Source organism: Echeneis naucrates, chromosome 4, assembly GCF_900963305.1.
Source record: "Echeneis naucrates chromosome 4, fEcheNa1.1, whole genome shotgun sequence".
Classification (NCBI taxonomy): domain Eukaryota; kingdom Metazoa; phylum Chordata; class Actinopteri; order Carangiformes; family Echeneidae; genus Echeneis; species Echeneis naucrates.
This window is the reverse complement of record NC_042514.1, coordinates 22,735,301-22,751,349: the sequence shown is the minus strand read 5'-3', so window position 1 is coordinate 22,751,349 and position 16,049 is coordinate 22,735,301. Positions and strand designations below refer to the sequence as shown.

The 16,049-nt window shown below is 40.6% G+C and overlaps 1 protein-coding gene across 1 annotated transcript in view; it reads left to right on the top strand.

The window, feature by feature from the left end:
• Positions 1-16,049, top strand: part of gmds (GDP-mannose 4,6-dehydratase) — a 149,138-nt gene that overhangs the window by 113,492 nt on the left and 19,597 nt on the right. Inside the window, exons 8-9 of the mRNA XM_029499573.1 lie at positions 2,783-2,901; positions 3,860-3,956. Of these exons, the coding sequence (XP_029355433.1) occupies positions 2,783-2,901; positions 3,860-3,956 (216 nt within the window). The remainder of the gene's footprint in view (positions 1-2,782; positions 2,902-3,859; positions 3,957-16,049) is intronic.

Sequence of the window (16,049 nt, the reverse complement as noted above, 5' to 3'; positions counted from 1 at the left end):
TGCACAGAAAGGCCCCAGGCCAGTTGAAATTATATAAATGTTAATATAAATATATTATATATAAATTATATAGAAAAGGAAAAAAATGTTTTCCAGTGTTTTGTTTTTTTTTTTTGTTGTTGTTGTTGCTGTTGTTAAGGTGAACTTTTAGTGTTTATTGGCATAAGCTTGCTTCCATAAGGTTTCAATATATTTATTTTGATTTGATTGTCAGTCAATCTAATTGCAAATTAAGCATCATACTTTGGCTCAAATTTTTCTTTGCTTTAAAGAAAAAAAAAATTTCTCTGTGAGATTATAAATTTTCTTGCCCATTTAACAAAATGTTGAGACAGAAATTCCGATGATGCTGTGGTTGGGGAAAAATGAACATGCTCCTATTGGTTTGTCTCCTCCATCAGTCATACATGGAGGTGCCAATATTGGCTTATTTCAGCAGTATGGCAATCTGGCTTGGGCCAGAGGGTGAGAGGTGAGCAGTCAGGCGACCCAGAACGATCCTCAGATAGGATGGCCTTGCCTCCCCAAGAGGAGCATTCAATTAACACTACTGTGTGCATTAAAAGCTGTTAGAACAAATAAAACTTAGTAAAATTAGCACCTGTTTTCTGTAGCACAACAAAATGTCAGATCTTTATCCATCTGTAATTATCACTTACACTTTGATCCAGAGCAAATTACCGTTTCCTGGACATTTGGAAATGTCAGTTGTCCCCAAATGAAGTAGCTGACCCCTCCATTGGCCTTTAAGCTGAGTCTTATTTCAGAGATAAGAAAGCTGTGCTTCTATACAGGAGATCTAAGAATCTTATTCTAAACATATTCTCACTAAGCTTTTTCCATCTTGGAAACTTTTCTTTAGCAGCCATGTTGCCATGACAAATACCACAAATATTCATTGTCCTTTGTTTGTTTTGTCTAAAAAACTAATTGGGATTGGAATAAACACAGCAAGATCTCTAAATATTCATGTCACCTAAAAGTTCATCCAGTGCCACAATTGGACAGGAAATTCTACCTATGCAAATAAAATATCTACGTCTAATAGGCGTATATGAATTAGAAGATTCATCAAGAGGGCTTTTCGATTACATGCTTCTATTTTATCGGTAGTAATTAACTTTGAAGCTGCCGCTGAGAGTTTTAAGTTTTTAGTCTGCTCTTCCTGTGTCAGTTTGTAGGAGACACATCTATGAGTACTATTGCAGGTGGAAGCACATGATCTGCTAAATGTGTGCATGAGTCAGACAGCCAGCTTCTGCTTTCTCCAATCTCACCACATAAAACATACTGATGGGGTCAGCTGGAACACATGAATACACAAAAGACACACTCCATTCAACACAATTTCAAGTAGAGCAAATAAACTGTGCTGATGTGCTCCTCAGAGAATGAGACAGACAGAGGCTTTACGTCACCTGAGAAGGGGCCGAGGAAACGACTCTCCTCCTTCTTGCTGTCCCCCCTGAATTGCAGCTCTGCTCTGCTGGAGAGAGCTCTCAGCTTTTTAAACTGTGTGTGGTTGGACACACAGTCTGTGCTCCCACGTGATACCACCAGGGTCAGTCTCTCTGGTTGTCTCAGTGCACATGTGATATGTTTACAATAAGGCTGTGGGTTTTTTTTTTTTTTTTTTTGGCTTCTGCAGCCACGTCTCGTTTTATTTTATCTCATTTCATCTAATCAGTCGCTTATTTCCTCTTCTACTGTTTCTACCCAACAGTATTTTAAACAATGGATGAATGTAAGCAGCCTTAATGGTGTTGTATTGACATGAAGCGTTGCAATGTGAGACTGAACTCTGAAGAGAAAACAATTAGAAAACAGATAATTTACCATGAGGTTTTGTTGAATTCTTATTAGATGGCACCTAGTTGAAAATGGTGAAAACTAAAAGGTGCACAATATGACGAATATTATTACAACTTGAATCTACAGAATTTATGTTTCTAACTTCTTCTTTTTTTTCTTAATGGGTAGATGGAATTTAGTCTGACTGACATCTCAAATATACCGAACATTGTCCAACATCTAACTTATTATCTAAATGTATGTTTTACCCAGACTGTAAATTAATTTCTTTGGTCTCACTCACATTTTTCAATCTTTTTTTTTTTTATAAATAAGAACATTTAGGTGTTAGCTTTTTTTCTGCTCATCTGTCTCTCTGATTGTCTGCCTGCCTGCTCATCTGTCTGTGTGTCCCTGGCGGGTCTCCTCGAATCAGGCTGGATGTGTCAGGGGTCAGGCTCTCTGACCTGCTGGCTCTGGTTCACCATAAATATTATGCGACCATGCACAGAGGCCCTCGCTGGCTGTTTAATATAGAGCTTGGTCCATTAGGAAATGCAGGCTATCAGCTTTCAATGGAGTACGTAGGGTAATACTACAGCTGCTTGCATAGTTGGAGGATGTCATGGTTTTATTACTTGAAGTTTCTCATCTCCTTAGTTTTACTGTTAAGCTATTGAACCGTGTTAGTAGTGTGTAAATCTGTGTGTGCGCATTCATAGCCACGTGTATGATTATATGTCTGCCAGTAGCACATTGGCCTGTGGGAGTGCTCTATCCTCCTTTCCCACAGTATGCATCCCCTGAGCCCTCACGGTGACGTCAGGACCGAGGTAAAGGCGAATGCCCCCCTCAGAGGTCACAGGTTCACTTCCCGTCTATCAGCATTGAGCTGAACAGCATCCAGCGTGACGCGCCAAACTGTCTTTCTGATCTTTCAGTTGTTTAACCTCTCTGTCTGTCTGTGTGTGTGTGTGTGTGTCTCTTTCAGGCAATGTGGCTGATGCTTCAAACAGACAAGCCCGAGGATTTTGTCATTGCCACAGGGGAGGTGCACAGTGTGAGGGAGTTTGTAGAGAAGGCCTTCAAACATGTGGGGAAGATCATAGTGTGAGTATACACACAAACACAACATATGTAAAGTTGCCTTGTAACATTTTTGCGAAAGTCATGACAACAACCTTACCAGGTCAGACATGATGTCCAATAAGATTTGAGTCTGAACTGAATGTCATGTGAAGGTCACAACATGGACAAGTTGGCATAAATATACTCTGGCAAAATATCAAATTTTCCTTGATGATGATCACTTAAATCCAGTTTAATAAGAGAAAATTATGCAAATGAGTTGATTCACCGTTATTCTTATGTTAACAGAGCCTACAAATCCCAGCAAACAGTGCAGTGACCAACTTAGATGTCAAGTTTGATCACACTGGTTACGATATGAATGTTCTCAATTTCTTACTCAAAAATCAAATGACACTCCCACACCATTAGTATTACTATTACTATTAATTTCTTAACTGTTTTGGGGATGTTAATTTACAAAGAATGACTAAATTTGCATAGACTAGTTCAGTTTTAGTTTTTCTTTCCTGAGCCTCAGAAAAAAATAACAGATCAGATCCTAGCAGAGAGCACAGTTCTCTCAAATCTGATGCAGCCAGGAAGAGAGCTGATGACCATTCTTATTGGTTGGTATTATTCCGCAAATGCAGTGTTGACAAAAAGGCACATGTGCTTGGTCATATTAGATACATATATATTTGAAACTCATTTAAAAGCTCTTGCCACTCACTGAGTCTCACCCCTTGTGCACCTTCCTCTTGTGTCCTGGAAACTGCAGCCATTGTTGGGGAAAGTGTTTCTGTCTGTGGGTGTGCAATGCCTATTGTGTTGAAGTTAGAAAAAAGTAAAAAAAAAAAAAAAAAAGAGGCAGGTGACATGTTTTGTCTTCATAAGGTGTTAAAGAAACAAACTTCAGGAAAAGTAATCAGGGAGACAGCAGAATCTTTGAACAGCTGTGGGAAAACACTCTGTCCTCTAAAGATTTGTCTGCTTTCAGGTGGGAAGGAAAGGATGAGATGGAGGTCGGCCGCTGCCAGGAGACGGGGGTGGTACATGTGAAGGTGAACCCAAAATACTTCCGTCCCACTGAAGTGGTAAGTCATGTTCCTTTCACTGTGTGTGTGTGTGTGTGTGTGTGATCAAATATAAATCCAGCAGATAAACCAGATCTGAAAGGCTGGATGGTGAGTCCAGATGGGGTGAGCTTGAAACATGGCTGAGAGCGGTGACTGTTGTGTTGTGACATCACAAAGTCCCAGAAGTCCTGACAACTGATTTTAAGGCCCAGCTTCTGAATACAGGCGGTGAGCATTTTTCTGTGCATGGAGACCTTTGATACCGTCACCGTATTAATATCAAACCTCACTTTTATACAGTATTTTCATTTCAAAGAGATCTTTTTATATGAACAGTTGGATTTTAGAAGGTGGTAATACTGACATTTACATTAAAAGTGAACATTTTGAACTTGCAGTTGTGGATCTATTTGTCATTAGGTGTCTTAAAAGTTGACAGGAGTGCAGAATTGCCTGCATTTCTCGCAGGAGTGCAGCCAATATAAACAACGTACAGTTTATTTCCTAGAATGAAACTTGCACTATTGTGCAATTAATATAATTAGTTATTGTATGCTGGAAACAAGCCAGTTAGCCTCTAACCTCATGCGGCATTCTGCCAGTTGGTGCTGAATGGGTGTTCATATTCAGGCAAATGATCTTGATATGTTTTCCTTAAAGGGGCTTGAGATGGATCCACCAAATGAAAATTTGCTGATAAAAGCTGCCTTGAAAGCTGAGGTGAAGGGTGTGGGTTTAAGTTTTAATTGGTTTGTGTGGAGACAAGAGTGGACAAGAACAGTTGTGAGTATCCAGATTAAAAATGGAGCCAGTATATTATGCCTCCATCTCTCTGAAGGTGTGAAGTGTCTTTGACGTTTAGGAGGTCTTTCTCTCATCGCCATGCCCCAGGGATATAGTGGCTGCTCCCTGTGGATGGTATAGAGTTACCCCTGGGATGTTGTGGCCGAGATTAGCTGTCAGTGTTCTCAGTTGAAAGTCAGGAGCGCCTCTCTGCTGAGCTTTGGCCTGGAATGATTAGAGCTGAGATCCAGTTGAGTGACGGTGGCGGATTAGCAAGGAGGCCCCTCTGACTCTCTGCTGATGTGATGGAAGCCCTGGTCACACACCTGGGCTGGTATCCTTTGTGTATGTGAGCTCATTCAGTCAAGAGCCTAACCTTTAATCCTCAATGAAAACTAGTCTGTCGAATTGTCAGGTCGCCAGTCAGGTATATTTGCACAAGCAGTAATTGGCATTTTGAAGGGCAGATATACTGTATTGTCTTGTTCAAAAAAGATGTTTGTTTTTCTGGACAATCAGTGCGTTCATTAATTAGAGGCGGCTTCACTACAGGGCAGGGAATTCCAGTGAAGTGTTACTCATTGTGTGACTACTTGAACAAATGTGTTGAATATATTTCCTTTATAATAAGTTGAGCCAGACCTCATAAGGGGTTTGTCACTGACTGACTGGGTGAGGGATGGAGTAACACCATTGGTCAGTTGAATGACCAATGCTATTTCTATTTCTCCATGAGTTTGAGGTAGGGCTCTACCTCCACTCTACCTCAGCCTCTCCGTGTTAACAACATGCCAAACTATGATGGTCTCCACCCATGCACAAAAACTTGACCAAGTCTCATTGTTTAGTTACTTTGGATAGTTTATACACCAACAATACCATGAAGCAGTCCTATAGTGGAACATATTGCGGGTCACAGGTGTCAGAACCTGATCCAAGCTTTAAAAGAGACTGACTGGTCCTTCATTAAATCAATCAAATCTAGCTGATGTGGCTTGAACACCGTCTGTCTCTGTTTACACTTGCAGGTGTTAGTGTGTCTGACATAATTCTTATGCGCACATGTGGCACGGATCTTACAATGTACCATCAAGGTGTAAACCAATTTCAGAGCTACTTTTGGCATTGAGATATTGAGATATTTACATGTAGAAATGGATTACTGCAGTATGCCAAATCTCCAAAAAATGGCAAACTAATCCCAGTGGATTTCTTTTATATATCTTATATATATATATATATATATATCATATTTTCTATGTTTAAAACTGATATGAACAAATAAAGTATTTTTATAATGCTATTTTTGGGTGCTTTAAAAAATATATATATACTTTTTAAAAAGGAAAAAACTAAACAATTGGATTAATAAGAAACAACTTTTTTTTCTTTTCTTTTTTTTTTTTTTTTCTATGCGTTGCAGTTTGTGCCATGGCATGTACAGCTCACAGGGACAAAGGGTTCAGTTAGAGCGGAAGATTTCTCTGCTCCATCTATCCATCTCTTTATTTCTGTGGTTGGGCTTAAAGAGACAGAAGAGTGTTAAAGCTCTGACCCTTTCAGATAGGAAATAACTGACACTGAGCTCATAGCTCAGCATTGTGTTTCTCCTCAAGTGGAAATACCTGTCATCAAGTGTGTGTATTAAGAATTCAGCTGACTCAGACTCTTTCAGTGTCAACCTTGCTATTTAGGTGCAAGAAAATTTAGATGTGTGATGCCTGTGTGCCAAATGTGTGTGTGGCAGTACATGGGAGGAGCATGTCCTCAGGCGCTGTGCTAATATATATGTAATTCATCATTATCCCTGTCAGCGTGTGTGTCTGACATGAGCTCATTTATCTGCCCAGCCCCTTGAGACAGGAGTGAGCAACCAGGTAGGAGGTCACGAGGGGGAGTGAAAGATGCAGGTGTGCAAGTGTGTGTTAACTTGCACATTCGTGTGTGTTTATTTGGGGCACAACGATGCAGAGCTGATTTGTGAGTTTGTCTGTGGAAGCTGTTTGCTGGACATGAAGCATGTAAACAACAAAATAAAGCTCACATTAAAAGTTAAAGCTGTGTGGGTCAAAGGAGTTGTGGTTGTTTTGAATAAAGCTGCAGGTGAGTTTAAAACTGCACCAACTGTCATGGCTGTTGTTTGTCTCCATTCTTTCTGCCCTGCAAAGCTGTCAGTCATTTGTCACCCTGTGGATTCCCGCCAGCACTGAGGTTTGGCTTAGGTGAACATCCTCCTCCTGAATCCTCACAAAGGTGTGTATTATGTTCTAATAGTTATGATTAGTGTTGGTGCAATCTGATCTGAGACCTCAGTTGCCTCGAGAGTCCCCTTTAAACTCCTCCACCGTCTTGATCCGTCCACAAGTCACTTCAAACAGTCCAATTGAACTCAAAGTGCTGTTCATTGTGCTTTTCAATGTAATGCTTAATGGGCTACTTCTGTCACTAACCATATTGTTTAGCTACTTTAATCAGGACACAGTGTTTGTTATAAAAGTTTTGTTGGTGTTTTTAATGCAGGCTTTGCCTTAGAAATTTGCAACAATGCAAGGGATTTGACATGCGTTCTAATTTATTAAAGTAATTTGGAAGTTAGTGCTCTGATTTTTAAATCAGAAATATGTCCAGAGTTCTAGTTTGCCTTGGCCCAAGATTTGAGTAAGAAAATTATGAGTAAAGGGAAAGGTGTATGCTGTAGAGTTATCAAACAATGTGTCATGTGATTGGCAATTGATGTGGGTTTTTAAATGCAGTTCCTCTCCTCCTCATTTAAACACCAACCTGACAAATGTAGTGAAGATCCCAGCATGTTTCAGTTAATACTGGAAGCACTGATTGTTGATGCAGACCTAGTTTCTGGCCTTTTTTTGTGATTTTGTGTGTCTGTGCACCATGCGAATGTGTGCATGCAGTGGAGTCAGTGTGTGTCTGTGCGCATGTAACCACTTGTGTGCATCTGTGCTAATACAGCCCGGCTGTCATACTTCCAAGTTCATGTGTCGCTGGAGGGCACAAACTGATGCAAGTTGAAAGACAGCTCTGTGGTTTTTTTCTAACCTCTGTTGTGGAGGTGGAGGAGGAGGAAGAAAAGTGGTGATAAATGGGAAGTTGTCTCTCAATCTGTCTTTATCTGTCTCTGTCCCATCGAAGTTTGCCTAACTCTTCCCCTGTTATTTCTCAGCACACCCCTTTTGCACTCGAGTCTGTTTCAGTCAGATTGACTGCACAGAAAAGTTCGTCAGAGGAATCGTGCTTCAAGGCAAGATCCTTTCACCAACTTTTTTTGAATCAATCTAACTATTTCCAAGTTCAGTTCCAGAGCCCAGAGTCCCACCTTGACTCTTGGCTTTCTTGTCTTGTCCATCCAACTCCCTAAAACACACAAAGGATGTGTAATATGAAATGATATAAAACTGACAAACGCAGCAGATCATAAAAAAACATTGGATTCTAAAGATGAAATTTGTGTCTTGTCTTGTTTAATGCTCCACCAGTGAATTAATATACCAATTTGGAACACAGTAGATTTTGCCATCTCATTGCCGTGACATAATGAGTGGGAGGCTGTTTATCTCAGTTGGTGTCCTCTGATTGACAGAAAGGGATCACCGTCCGAGGTTCCCATGTGTCAGGAGGTACTGATGCAAATTTGGCTTTGTTAGAGTCACGTACCAGCATTCCCTGATGTTTAGTCATGTGCTGTGGATACATGGCCTTTTATCTTTTTTGATTTAAACATGCAAGTTTATTCTTGTGCCACACTAACAAGTTTGAAAAACAGGAGTGCTACTGCACAGGCCTGTGTGAGTTAGATTTTGTTGCACGCAACAGATGCACAAAATGCATGGTTTGTCTGAGATTTATCTTTGTGTTCATGCAAAGAGAGGAAAAGCACTGATCAAATAAATCCTGCTCTTATCTTTGCTCTGACACTGTGCAACATCCTGCCACTGCATCAGATCACGCTCTGGATGGTTATAGCTGCCATTGTTCCATATTTATTGGCAGTAAATGTTCTAACTTTTCACATAAGCCTTGACCAGAAGTAAAAATGAAAGAATCCTGCCTGCATGGCTAGCTCTGGTATAAAATGATACGGGTTAGGTAGAAGGTTGCATTCACACCTGTGTGATTTTCACAGAGCAGTTGCTCTGCCTGTTTTGGGTTTTTCTTTGTATCCAAACTGTAGGTAAGGAATTGAAAGCACTCACATCAACCCCTAAAAATAGCCCTGTTGACACACCTCACCTCGGTATCTGTAAACTGCTTGTCTGTGAGTGTGTGTGCATCTGCATGCGTGACTGTGCCAATCCTAAACTTCCTTCTTGCCTCAGATAGCAGTCATACCAGGGGTTAGATGTGCACAATGCATTCAGCAAAACCGCAGCTGGCTGCCGATTCTCATACATTGTCAATTGTTATTGAGCTCAAACAATGGCTCAACTGATCTGCAGGAGTAGACAGTGGGTGTTTTTTTTTTTTTATATTTCTGTTAGCAACCAGAGTCACCCCACCTGTTGAGGTCATCACCATGACAAAGACACACCTGACTGCTGCAATTACCAAATAATGCATTGTCAAGCTTTATTGAACCTAAAAGACACTTCTGCTCGTGAATACTTTGACACAATGTCATCCCTGCATGATATAATGCATCACTCACACATTTGTTATGAAATGTTGCAACTTGCTTTAACCTCTTCAGTCAGTGACTCTCCCACACAGGCTTCAACTAAACAAACGCATCAACCTGAAAACTCAATCAATATATCAAGGTCTGTTGTAGAGTGGATTTCAGACTCTGGCATGTCCACAAGCACGCAGCACAATGGCCTACAAGCAGTTAGTTAATCCATCAAAGTAAACATATCTTTTTTTTTGTTCCCTATAAATCAGATATCAAACATAATTGAAGGCCAAAAAAAGAATGTTAGATTTTACCTGGAAGATTATATATAGCATGATATATCGCACCTATCTGCATATTTGCCTCTAGTCAGATTTTTGTCCTAACTAATGAAATTCACTCATCTTGACTACTTGCTGTTTATAAAAATCAGAGAAAAAGGTTCTTTTTCTTTTTCTGGAGCAGTAAAATTTTTCATCTCATGTCCATGTATTCAGAATTCCAAAAGAAGACAATAAAACAACAAATCAAGCTGATAAATTCAGCATGTACACCCTGTGACTTGTATCTTTTCTCTAGCCCTGAGCAGGATCATTGCTGTGCAACCCAGCATTGTTCAAACTAATGCACAACACAATTTTAACATCTCATCAAGGTCCTCAAGACCTGAGGGACAAAAAACATGATAGGCTGAAAATGCGGGAAAATGTCTGTACAGTGAGGAGTTTGCCTCCAATCACAAAACAGATGGGCATTTTGTTGCAGTCATGAAAACATGGCAGTTTGAATAGTTGATTCAAAGCATCATATAGATTTAATGAAGTTTGTCAAATGGGTTGTCGATCATTCAGCTCGTACAACATTAAATTGTGAGCTTAACTAAGGTAAAACAAATTTTGGTTTTGCTATCATGTTCTTTAAGGTACTAACCTGATAGGTTGTTATTTGGAACATTAACAAACAACTTAATATTTGACATTGCAGCTGTAGAAGTCCATTGCTAAGTAAGGTTTGAGAATAGAGCAACAGGTTCGAAATACATGCATATGAGTTATCCGACTCAAGCAGCTCAATCAAAGGCTGGACAGTAACAGGCTGAAGTATAAGTGACACATTGATACATGTTCCATTGTGCCACAGTTCTCAAAAACCCTGTCACTTCTTGTAAAAGCAAGCAGAGAAAAATGATGGTTGAAAAAAGCAGGGTGAAAGACATGAGGAAATGTATCTCAACACTAACAACATAAAAGCCCTCCAGGACTTTAAGGTCAGCTGTAATGAGCTTTTCTAGGACAAGAACTTGTTTAATTACATCAGAAGACAAAACTTCGACACCTCCTTGTCATTTCTGATGTGGATGCACTGTTGGTCCAAGACGTTGCGTTGCAGTTGAAGTGACAATTTCAGGATCACTTTCTGGTTCTCAGATATCACTGAAGAAGCCAGTGTTGGATTATAATTTCCCTCCATGCAGGAGGTCCAGTCTTCATAAATTAACTCCCAGGATCCTTGTGGTGCTGTCTCCATGCACAGAATGAGTATCGCCGTTTCTCTCAAGCATCTTAGTTTTCTACTAGGTATCGCACCTTTCCTCTTTATGCCAAATTATGTCCACACTAAGTGCTGCTTCTAGCTTTCTGGTAAAGTATACTTGTGATGGACAACACTTGGGCAGACACACTAAGGGGCAGTTAGATTGCAGAACCACAGTGTCAGATCCTGCTATGGAGCAAATTCTTCATCCCAGCAATAGGAAAAACAGGTACAGCCACACAGACATTTGTGCTGCTGACATAATAGCTCCTGGCAGGCAGTAACTTATATGTTTCTGTCCCTGTGCCCCAGAGAAGATTTTAACAGCATAACTGCGTAATATCTGCTACTTAATGAAGCCTGAAATATTGTGGCTATTTCAGAGTTTCCCAGTATTAAGTTGGAATTCTCCCTAGGCATCAAAGCACCAGAGGCTCATCAGGCCATCGGCTATTTTATATTCTTCTACTTAAAGGAAAATTCAGATGTTTTACAACTTGGGCCTTGTTTTCATTCTTGTGGTGATTACTCTTTTGGGTAATTTTAGCATTTTTTACCAGCAGGTTGAGTATGGAGATACTACGACATGGAACGTGTGGGCTTCAGCCAGCAGACTCATTAGCTGATGAGCCTCCAGTGTGAATCTGTCAACGCGTCATTCGTCAACAGAACAGCGCAGCCAATAAAATTTTAAAGATCTGTCTGTTCAAAATGAAATATTTCTCGACTTCGCTGTCATGAAAATAAGAACATTCGTGATGGGAAACCTATAGAAAGCAGCGTAATGATGTGGCTCCCTCTCTGCTCCCTCTGCTGCCCTTAGATGCTGTTTTGTGCCATTGAACTATAATTCACATGCTAATTCCTTATTTAGACCATCAGTTAGTCTTTAAGTGAGGTCAGAGGCCTGGGCTTCTTCAGTGGTGTCCTGGTTATCCCAGGCAAAAAGAGGGAATCATTTGTTTTTTTTTAATAGGTCCAATATAGTTCCAAAACAAAGCATGAAAGTGTTCTCCTAAACATTTATCCCTTTGCAGTGATTTTTGAAGTAAAGTATTTGCCCTGTTGCTGGGTGCATGCAGTTTTACTGTGCAGCCCATGCACCCCTGCATTTCTGCTCTCGCCCACATGGTTTTACGTTAGAAATCTGCAAATCCACTATAATTCAGGGATGTTTATGCAAACGTTGGCCAGTGTTCTCAGTTTGAAGGCATTTTTGAGACACTGGACTGAAAATCCATCGCACTGATCACTGGCCATCATCCCTTCAATTTTCAAACTCGCCTGATAGCTCTTGCGCCCACCCAACTTGTGCTAGTTCCATTGTGGATTGGACAGTTCATAAAAATAATTACCAATTAAAATGTTTAAAGTTTGGTTCCCTTGGATGATTTTCCACTGTTACTCATAGGTCTAAATATATTTATCACAAAATCATCATGAAGAGTTGACTGTGTGCCGAGACAGTAAACCGCAAAATATGGATTCACAGATCCAAGGTATTCACCTTCATTTGTCAGTGATCATTCAGTTAAATATGGTTTTGGGTAATGTGGGCCAGTCTGGTCGGTAGGGACAGGGAGGAATGAGCAGCTATTATTATCCTGCTTTATGTCTCTGGCAGTGCAGCAGTGTCAGTCAGAGGCCGGTGGTGGAAGCCGGGGGGGCAGTTAGGACTGCTGGCTCTCCGAGGTGCTTCATCTCGGGGCCGAGGCAGCAAGACCTCTAACTGAACCGCAGCTGTTTGGATGGAAAATTGCTGAGGCAGCAAGCAAAACCTATTTCACTGGGTGGAGTTCCCATACTGTTCTATAGGTCTTGAAAGGGGAAGCAGTCGGCGGTGGGCCAGTTTTTGACTGTGTCATCATGTAAACATAATCCCAACGCTCAGATTCACACATCATTGTAAGTTACTGCATATTAATCCACAGTTGACCCTCAGCGGCAGCAACTAACAATGGCATCTGTGATCAATTACGATTTATGTGTAAGAAATTAGTCCTGTGTTTTAAAAGCAGTGTGTTTGTACGTCTCACACCATTTTGTTGGCTGTTAGGGAACAGACTGAGCTCTGGGATTCTTTGGATTCCTCTTAGTAAGAGCCAGCGATAAGGGGAAACACAAGGTAAGGAGAGACCTCAGTGGTCTGACAGCAGTTTGCCTCGATGATGGATTGAGGTGAATGTTTGAACACCAGACAGACATAAAGAAGCAAATGGTTTTTATGAGCACCTTGATTTATCCATTGAACAAGCCTTGTCGAGCAGCACCGGCTGAATTTATGACACTTGACACACAAAATGGGCTATCAGTGCTGAGTCTGGATGTCTGGCCGAAGCCCACAGTACTTTTACTCAAAGGAAGCATGAAATATTAGCATTATTTTAAAAGGTTTCCGTATATTAGGGAGGAATTGGGTGTCCCTTTCCAAGATGGCTCAAGCCATTCACTTTTCCCTTACCTGGAATTCTGCTGTCTGGAAAGATCTCGGACAGCTAGTTCTCTCTGCTGCTGCCTGCTGCTGCCTGCTGCTGCCAGCTGCTGCCAGCTGCTGCTGCTGCTCTCAATGGAAAATGATAGAGCAATAAAAGACAAGGTTGCAAAAGTGGTTTCACATTTTCACTCATAGTTGGAATTTGTCAACGTCTAGTACAATTTGTCAGTTTCCATGGATATTTAGGGATATTTTTCCAAGCATTCAAACTGAGATACCCAGATAATCCTTTATTTTTATTGAAATAGTTTTTTTTTTCATGGATGTGACCTTTCAGTGCTCACATTGTCATATTGTCGAATGATCAATCCAAGACCCTTACGTCCTCTATGTTCATGGATAACAAGCGATTCTCTCCTTCTCACTCCATCCATGTGGGCTTTATTAAAAAACTTCAGCAATGGAGTTAAAAACTATGACTATAAATAACTAACTATATATGCAATTAGAAGTAGTTACAATACGGATGTGGAGTCAAGTCCAACAAAGTTTAGACTTAAATGAACATTTAAAACTTCCAGGAATTAAATGTTTGTGTGCAAGCAAATGATCACCTGTCAGTCACTGTGACATTGAGCTCTTGGCTCCCATGTTTCCAAGAGAGTCTAACTATAATTAAAAAGGATTATGTACTTGAGCAGCTAAAACATGATCAAAAGCAGATTTGTGTTAAGGGAGAGCTCACTTCACCCACACGCATATGTTGGACTGGGTGTAGTTGTCTTCACTATAGAAGCTATGATTTAAGATGCAGCTCTGCTGTCAGCCATGTGTATATCATATTAAGTGGCTTGTTTGACTCTCATTGGCTTTGCTTGAGCAGCCACATGTAGTTATAGTTTGGTTATAAGCAGTTAGGATTTTTACCGACTGTTTATTCCTAATTCAAAAATTTGCTGTTATCTTATCCTCAATGTTTTTTGTGTGTGTCTGTGTGTGTGTGTGTGTGTGTGTGTTGTGCTTTGTGTGCTATTATGCCAATTGGATGGTAAAGAGTGGCATGAAATGACACAGGGAAGTGGAATGTGATGCAACAAAGTGTCCTTCGTCTTCTCAGAAACCTGTGGCCATGTGTTTTAATCGTTTCAATGTAGTCTGTGAAATAAATAAATCCTTCAGTTGCCACGAGCCTTGGCAGTCTGCTGCAGAGTGGAAGCCGATCAGAGACTTGGATCAGAGCAATGGAAAATTCAAAGCACTTTGTAGTTGCAACTGTAAACAAGACGCACAACCATAGCTGATGCATTTGTCAAAATCTTAGAGTCGAAAAATTGTCTGGTTTTAGCATTTGAGTGTTTTATCAGGTTTCTATGAAGTAACACCTGCAATTTAAGAGACTGTTAAGCTGTGGTCACCAAAGCCATTGTCTAATGTCATTACCATTGATCACATTTCATCTAGGCTATGGTGGTGCTCCCACTGTTTGCCAGTGTAATTTAATCTTTTTCAATGCCGCAACCTGACAATATGCAGCCACTGCAGCTGTCATGCATACATTTAAAATGTGGATAAGCAATACAAGCAGCCAAGCAGTGCAGGGCAGGACAGAAAGATATTGCATTAGAAAGAACAAACGTAAATGGACAAAGCAGTGTGATGAATTAATGCTACAGTGATTTCTATACTTTTCCTAAATCAAATGTAACAAGGCCAGTCCAGATTTTATCTGTTGAAAATTGCAAAATCAGTCAATGAAAGGTTTTAATGATTTCTAAAAATGAAAATAAAAATCTAAAACCAAAGTATCCTAGAAATTCTAATAATGAGAAACCTCAAGTTACAGGTCAGATCCCTGCAGCAAAATAAAAAAAAAAAAAAAAAGAAAAATGTTACTCCTGAAAACCCAGACTTCTCAAAATAACTTCTGCTTTCAAATATAATCGTAAAATGTTTGGTTTCCTTCGCAGGCTCAGTGTTACCTCCCAGTAACCTGACCCTCCATAGAACTAAAATACAGCTTTAATCCGGGGTGTAACAGAGACACACCAACACAATGACGCGGATAGACCAGCAGTGCTTTAAACATTTTTTTAACCATGTCCAGTTCTTTGTGAGTCGTCCCTGAGATCAGAGAACTGCCTGTCAAGAGGGCACGAAAACGGGTGTGTGGATGGCGGAAGAGCGAGAGTGAGTGTAGGAGAGAAGACAGAGGGCTTCCGACGGATACCACTCCCTCACCACGCGTGAACTGATGTGAATTTAGATGACAGGAGGCTGTAACCCCTGGGAAAGTATCTCTAAGAGGGGAAAGGGACAGAGAGGGCTGAAAAATGGGATTGACCCTTAACCCTCAGAGTTGGTAAGGCAATACTGGTATCTCTATTGTGGAGGGAGACGGATGGGGAGGAGGTCAGCACGGGAAAGGGAAGGTAGCAGCCACACCATGCCGCTGATTAGAACTTCCTGTGGTCAGCCACAGTGCTGGAACTTGAAAACACTCGAATGCTAAAGCGCAGACGCCAAAGCAAATTTCAGACTGAGCATTGAACATTACATGCTGTAGGTAGAATCAAATATCTCACGTTAGGCAGAATGGGACTGCAAAAGCCCCCATCTCCTAACAAATCAACTATTGTGTGATCAACAGAGGTTTTGCTCTTATTGAACAAACAAACCAAGCAAAGGCAAAATAGCTTGAGAGGATTGAGAACCAAACATGAATATGAGAAACTCG